The 7,198-nt window shown below is 41.5% G+C and overlaps 1 protein-coding gene across 1 annotated transcript; it reads left to right on the top strand.

The window, feature by feature from the left end:
* Positions 1-220: 220 nt before the first annotated feature.
* Positions 221-6,759, top strand: CTBS (chitobiase). The gene is made up of 7 exons (XM_054833202.1): positions 221-401; positions 876-1,014; positions 2,027-2,235; positions 2,858-3,029; positions 3,584-3,681; positions 4,398-4,559; positions 5,545-6,759. The coding sequence occupies exons 1-7, from the start codon at positions 270-272 to the stop codon at positions 5,728-5,730; spliced, it is 1,098 nt and encodes a 365-aa protein (XP_054689177.1). The 5' UTR covers positions 221-269; the 3' UTR covers positions 5,731-6,759.
* The last annotated feature ends 439 nt before the right edge of the window (positions 6,760-7,198 follow it).

The following is a 7,198-nucleotide window of genomic DNA, read 5'->3' on the forward strand; positions in this document are numbered from 1 at the left end:
GGTCAGTCGAGATCGTTCCTCTCTGAACAAGCGGTTCCCTGAAGCTGGGCCGCCCGGGGTGCCGTGGGCCGCCCACGGCCACACCACCGGCACGGCTCGGGCCCGTCCCTCACGCCGGGAGACACCCCCCCACCCTCACCCCCGCCTCGGACACAGCGGCGCCTCCCCGGGGCCGTCCCCCGCGGGCTGCGGGGCGGAGCTGCGGGGCCGGCACCCGGCGCGCCCCGCCCGCGGCAGCGCCGGTCTCGAGGCGGAAGCGGCGACTCGCCATGGGGCGGCCGTGGGGCCGGTGGCTGCTGCCGCTCGGCCTCCTGCAGCTGCTGGGCGGCCCCGCCGCCGGTGCCTGCCCCTGTCAGGACCCGCGGCTCTGCCACCCCGTCACGGGCATCGGCGGCTTCGAGGTGCGCGTCCCCCGGCGGCTCCGGGCCCCGGGGCGTGCCCGAAGGTTGTGGAGAGCGGCCCGGGGAGGCCGGCAGGGAAGGCCGGTCCCGGGGCGGCCTGCGCGGTTAGCGGCGCGTTAAACACGCCCTGCGCCGCTGCCTTATTTCAGTCGCCGGCATTAGGGTCGAACAGATTTTAATAAAATAGGTGCATGTGATTTACAGGGAAGTGTGAGAGTTGCGACGAGTTCGGCTTTGCAGACTGCTGTCCCCGCTGCAGGGATCGGCCTTGCGCACAGCTGCTGCAAAGCGCGACCCTGCCCGGGCCGGCTGCCGGGCCACCGCTCCTGCGAGCCGGCCGAGGGCAGAGAAGCAACCCGGCAAGCTGGTTTGCAGAGACGCCAGCCGTGTACCTTTTGAAGAGTTATGTGGAAAATAATCATCCTGCTGAGCAGTGTCTGGAGCTAACACGGGTGCTTTTTACCCCTTTTCCAGGTCTTCGTATTCGATGTGGGAAAGGAAACCTGGAAATCCTACAACTGGTCAAAAATTACAACTGTGGCAGCTTTCGGAAAGTACGATCCTGAGCTCATGTGCTATGCCCACTCTAAAGGCTCCAGGATAGTACTGAAAGGTTGGTCACATTGTGAAAATGTGGTTGTTTATGTGATACATAAATAAGAATATAATGTGCGTAGGGCTATAATACCTTGACATTTCACATTTATTTGTATGCAAAGTATTAAAAATCAGTAAGAGGACTGATTAATTAATAAGGGGATAATGCACACAGGACTACAATACCTTGATGTTTTGCACCTGCTGGTATGCAGGGTTATTAAAAAGAAAACCAGCGGTGGCTTCTGCCACAGTAATAGCAAAACCATTCCAGTGACATCTAAATCAAAGTTCTCTTAACAGGGAACACCGCAGCTGCAGTGAAAGGGAGGAAGGGAGGAAAGGCAAAGACTGCAGTAGATATCTGTTTGGGTCTGTGTTCTGGATGTTATGCGCAGCACCCAAAAGACAGAGTAAGGGAAGGGACTGCAAGTAATTTTTAGTGTTTTTCACTTAAACCCTCTGTCTTAGGAGGAAGCAGTCGAGTTTTAAAACATGAATACTCAGGAACTCTGTGCAGGTACAAATGCTGATTAGAAAGACAAAGTCCATCTTGTCAATATGTGCTTACATGCTGTAATCAAGTTTTGGCTCTGTTGAGGCAAAAATGTAATCCAAGACCACAATGTGGAAAACAACAAAAGTTAAACGTAAAAGTATGTTTATCAAAACAGTAAGACACAGTCCCTCTGGCTCCCTGGAAATACTGGAAGTAAACTGACTTCAAGAAAGGAAGTTTACAGTGGCTAAAAAAATACTAAGCAGAAGCAAGGAGATTAAAATGATAGGAAAAAAACCCCAAAGAAACTTAATTTTAAACACTGCTGTCTCAAAGAAGCTTGGTAAGCTCTTCTGGGGGTGAGTTCTCAAAATTATGCATGGGGAAAAAAGTTAACTCCTTTGTATTTTACCAGTGTGGGGAGTTTTTATTTTGAGGTTATGTTAGTTGGTTTGGTAAAGACAAACCTTTCCTCCTTACTGTTGCTGTGGTGCAAATACGTGTTAACTCTTGAAGGCCTCTTGTCTAGGTGATGTACCTCTTAAGGAAGTTGTTGATCCTGCTAAAAGAGCAGCGTGGATATCCCAACAGGTGGACCTTGCAAAGAGACAGTATATGGATGGAATTAACATAGATATAGAGCAAGAAGTTAATGAAACCTCCCCTGAGTATTATGCATTAACAGAGCTTGTTAAAGAAACTACAGATGCTTTTCACAGAGAAATTCCAGGATCACAGGTAATAATGACGTTCTTTATATAAACACTGTTTAACTTTATGAAATGCAAGGAGTTTTGAGAATGCTGTTTAGCATATGAATATGAAAAAGATATGCAGATCTAAAGCATGATATGAATGGTTAATTATGAATGTTAGCTATGATATGCTATCTTAAGAATCACTCTTTTTGACCTGTATGAATTTAAATGGCAGAAGGGTTTCACTGAGATTCGTAGATACGATGTTATTGCTGTGTGTGAGCTGGGAGTTATTAGTATGGTTTAATGAACCTTTGAAAGTAGGGCAAATAGAGCCTTCTGGTGCAAAAGCTTGACAATGTTTTGGTAAACCCATCACTAAAGTTTTAAGGATTTGAATCATGCTTCATATTTTTGATCAGATGGTTTCATGTTGTATTTTAATTTCTTTGGTGTTTTGAATTCACTAACAGGGGCACTCACTGTTTGTTATCTAATGTTTATCAGTTGAGCAGCTTCTCCTGTAGTTCATTAGTATCACCGGGTGTTAAACACTGCAACATTTGGGAAACGTTGTCTTTAGAACCTACAGCTTTTTTTAAAGAGAAAACCGGAGTGCCTAAGTGCCATTCACGGCACTAACTTGGGTCTTCTCCCTTCAGGTAACGTTTGATGTGGCTTGGTCTCCAGCATGCATAGATAAAAGGTGCTACAACTACACTGGGATTGCAGATGCCTGTGACTTCCTATTTGTGATGTCATATGACGAACAGAGCCAAATCTGGACAGACTGTATTGCAAAAGCCAATGCTCCTTACCTCCAGACTTTAGTTGGTGAGGACAAAACACCTCCCCAGGAGTCAGAACATTTCCATTTGTTCACATGAATAGATAGAAAAGATTGCTGTTTCTTCAACAAGTTTTTTGATTGTATTAAGGCTTTCAAGTGTGCTCAAGTATGTTTTGTCCTAATGTGAAAATAGAATCTCAGATCCTTAGGACACTATGGATAGACCTTCAGCAGTTGTGTGTTGTGACTTGTAATTGTCTAGCCCTCACAATTGTGAAGAACACTTTTAAAATGACAAACAGCAGCCAAAGCAAAGGTCTCTGCCTGGGCTTGCAAAGAACCTGAAACATTTGTCTCTCACTCTTCTGAACTGCTGCTACCAGCAGCTGGGTTTAAGTGTGAGCAATTAGAGCAGTTACTAGGATTGAATAGAGCAAGTGTAGGAGTATGCTGCTGGGAGGTAAAGGAGTTTGCACCTTAGCCTCTGTCTGTGGATCATGCAAGTCCTATATTGGCTCTGGGTCTAGATTGGTTCTGAGAATAAAAACCATGGGAAAATGCAATAATGCATCTTAATTTTTATTTCCTTCAAAACTAGGATATGAAGAGTACATTACTATGGGCATTGATCCTAAGAAGCTTGTGATGGGGGTCCCCTGGTACGGCTATGACTACATCTGTCAAAATCTATCTAAGGTAAGATGAAGATTGTTCATTTGCAGTCGTACTGCTGGTTTTTTCTTTGGAAAGAGCCAGCTAGATTTTGGTGATCCTGCTTTTGGATTAAGAAATATGTGGTCTGATGGATACGACTGTAAAGCTGAGACTCAAGACAGAGACTTGTGCTTGGCTAACAACTGATGAGCACTATGTTACCAAACAAGGCATTTTATCTCTCCCTAGGCAACCTGAACCCTGTGAGACCCAAGCACCATGTTTGACTAAGGAGCTATAGATGTTATCTGTATGAGAAGAGGTGATATCCAAAGGCACTACAACCCTTGTATCTGCCTTCTCAACACAGTCACTAAGCTCACTGCTTAAAGACTAGGTGCAACAAACCATAGCAAACCTATGACTCCTAAAGTCTAGCAGCTTAGGGATAAATCATGGAGTCTCAAACAACATTGTACTTACAAAAAATGTAAGAGTGGATGAAAAGTGGAAGAGATAAGACAACTGTATCAGTTGAATGATGTCCATCCCATCCTGTATTACTACAGAGTAAACAAAATGTAACTGTTTTAATTTATTTCTGTCTACAAATAGTATGTCTGCCCCAGATACTGGAAGATTTGGGATTTTTTGAGACCCCCCAGTGCTTTTTGTGACTTTGCTGTTGGCTGTGCTGCTACTTTGGAGTTCAACAAATCTATGTAACATGAAAGTCATGCCTTCTGCTTTTTTTTCAGGATCACGTTTGTTCCCTTTCCAAAGTACCTTTCCGTGGGGCTCCTTGCAGTGATGCTGCAGGGCATCAGGTCCCCTACGGAGCAATAATGAAGCAGGTGAACAGTTCTTTTTCAGGTGTGCTGTGGGATGAGGTACAGAAATCTCCATTTTATGAATACAAGGTAAGTGTCTCTTTATAAGACACCATGTTGTGGAGTGAACGTTCATGAACCATAGTTCTTTGATTATAAAGTTTTCGGGGTTAGCTTCTTCCATATGTGTTTTCTACTTTTTTTTTTTGTGTAGTAAGGGATGGCTGGATTTCTATATCTTGAATTTCTAGTCTGAAAGAAGGGTGCAGTGACTGAAGGCTGCAGGGGTAACAAAGATTTTTATTACTTTGCAGTTTTCTCGAGGGATTGTATCATGCCCAAAAGGACTTTTTGGCACAAAGAAATCAATCCTTCACTGTTATAGTTACTTTTACGAGTTGATGACTGATTTAAATGAAAACAGATTCTGAGCTGCTCAAGTTTTTTTAAGCCAGTGGCTTGCATGCGCGTTCTCTTCTGCGTTTGGTTTCTGTATTAGAGATAGTGAAAGAGTCCGTGAATGATTGTGCTTAGATGAACAGCACAGTGTATGCATTTTGTCTTGTTTCTTCAGACATTATTTTAAGTTTCACATGTAGATGATTAAAAGGTGTTGTAAGCAAGGTCAAAGCAGCATAACTTTGAGAAACTTTTACAACCTCCTCTAAAACTGTTTATTGCTGAAAAAAGCACTCAATCTCTAACTGAATTCACCTGTTATCTCAGATACACTGACCGTTTAACTATTTTATTTTTAAATTATTAAAATACAAATTAGCTAAAGTCTTTTCATCTAACTTCAGTTAAAAAGTATTACTGTTTTATAACTTACTTAGATTCTAGAAGTAAAAAAAAAATAGCCAACTATCTGAATTAAAAATTGTAATTGTCCTGTGTGAAAAAATAATTTCTATATCAGGAAAGTATCATGTAAATCTACATAGTTTGTATATCTGAGTTTTTAATTGTACTTTTCACTGCATTCAACGGAAAATGTATCAAAACTCGATGAATGTCAATGTATCATGTTTAGATAGATAGGTAGGTACTGACGCTAGTTTAAATGTTTTTCTAGGATTCTCTTGGTCACTTCCACCAAGTATGGTATGATGACCCACGCAGCATCTCTCTAAAAGCAGCATATGTGAAGAATCGAGGTTTAAGGGGCATTGGCATGTGGAATGGAAATAGTCTTGACTATTCCAGGGAAGCTGTAGCAGAACAACAAACTGAAGCAATGTGGCAAGCCCTGACACCATAAGAACTATGTGAATCCTTGATTTAGAATGAGGAAAACTGGTATTTTTTTTAAATTATGGCTTATACTATCATAGATTTTTACTTTATATAAATATACTGTGATTACAAAAACTTTGAGAACTAGCCAAGTTTATCTCATTATTTTGTATGCAAAGCCATATTGTCATTCTTCAGGAAGTTCCGATGTTGCTTTAGTAGCGGTTTGGGGTTTTTTTTAAAGACTGATCATCTTTTTCATTTTTCACAAATACTATAAGTAAGTTGGTTAAAGCTTGAACCCAGTGTGTATCTGGTAACAAGTCAGACGAAGTAGATTAACAGGAGCAATCTAATGATGGTCCTCTACTAAGGCTGCCTGGTGCAGCAGGTATTCATTCCAGGGTCATATCGTGCAGTCTCAGCTTTCTGACTTCCCCCCCCAACCTATATTTTAGCTAAGTTTAGTTAAGAATCAGATTAAACACAGAACACTGGGGAGACAGATTGTTGCTTACATGCAACTTGGTGAAACTTGTGCCTGTACTTGGTTATTCTTCTAGAGATTAAAGTATTTTACAGACTGAAGAAATTAGGTAACATAAAGTAGTTGCCATTAAGATTTTTATCGGACTTGTTGTTAGAAGGGAATATTCAATAAATTCCAGTTTCACCATGTTTATGTATCAAGTAAATTCCTTAGTTTCAAAAGCCAAAAATCTTATCATGAAGAGAGAACATTAATATGGAGAGGACTTGGATGATGTGTTCTTCCATTTCAAACTTCTTTACTTCCTGAAAACTAGAACTCAGAAGCTTATTTAATGAATGGCATACATATTTTTCCACACACTTTAAGATTCATTCATTAGTCTGTTTTTATGTGGTGTTGCCTCTGAGATAATAGGAGGTTATATTTTCTTTCTAGTTCATATTTTTCAGAAAATAATTTGTCTAGAAAAGTTGTGTAACTTTTAAAAATACCTGTAGTCATCGAAAGATTGACTGATGTTTACAGGATTTTTTTTGTTAAATAAAATGTTGTCTTCACAAAGGCTGGTAAACAGTGTTGTCTGTTTATGCTTTACTTGTTCTACAGCTTACAGCCCACACTGCTTCTCAGAACTGTTTCGCAACCAGATTAAAGTGCAACTGTGCCCTGCTTAAGTGATTCCATTAATTAAACAATTTATTTAATTAGATATATGTAGTCAGTTGTGGGGTGGTTGGTTTGGTTTGTTTTTTTCCCCTTGCTAAATAGTTACTGGGAAAACACCAAGGAATAGCAGCACTACCCTAATGGCTACTGAGGAGAAGACTAGAAGACTTCATACCAGTGTCTGACTGCTTGATACAACAGGTGATGGAAGGCAGAAGGTGAAGCCTACTGCTCTCACATTAAAAAAAAAAAAAATTGCCTTGGAAAAATCAGAGCGCTCTACACTAGAACTCTGGTCTGTAGGTTTTATGAGAAACTGATAAATTTGATATAT

This window comes from Grus americana, chromosome 8 (genome assembly GCF_028858705.1).
Source record: "Grus americana isolate bGruAme1 chromosome 8, bGruAme1.mat, whole genome shotgun sequence".
Lineage (NCBI taxonomy): Eukaryota > Metazoa > Chordata > Aves > Gruiformes > Gruidae > Grus > Grus americana.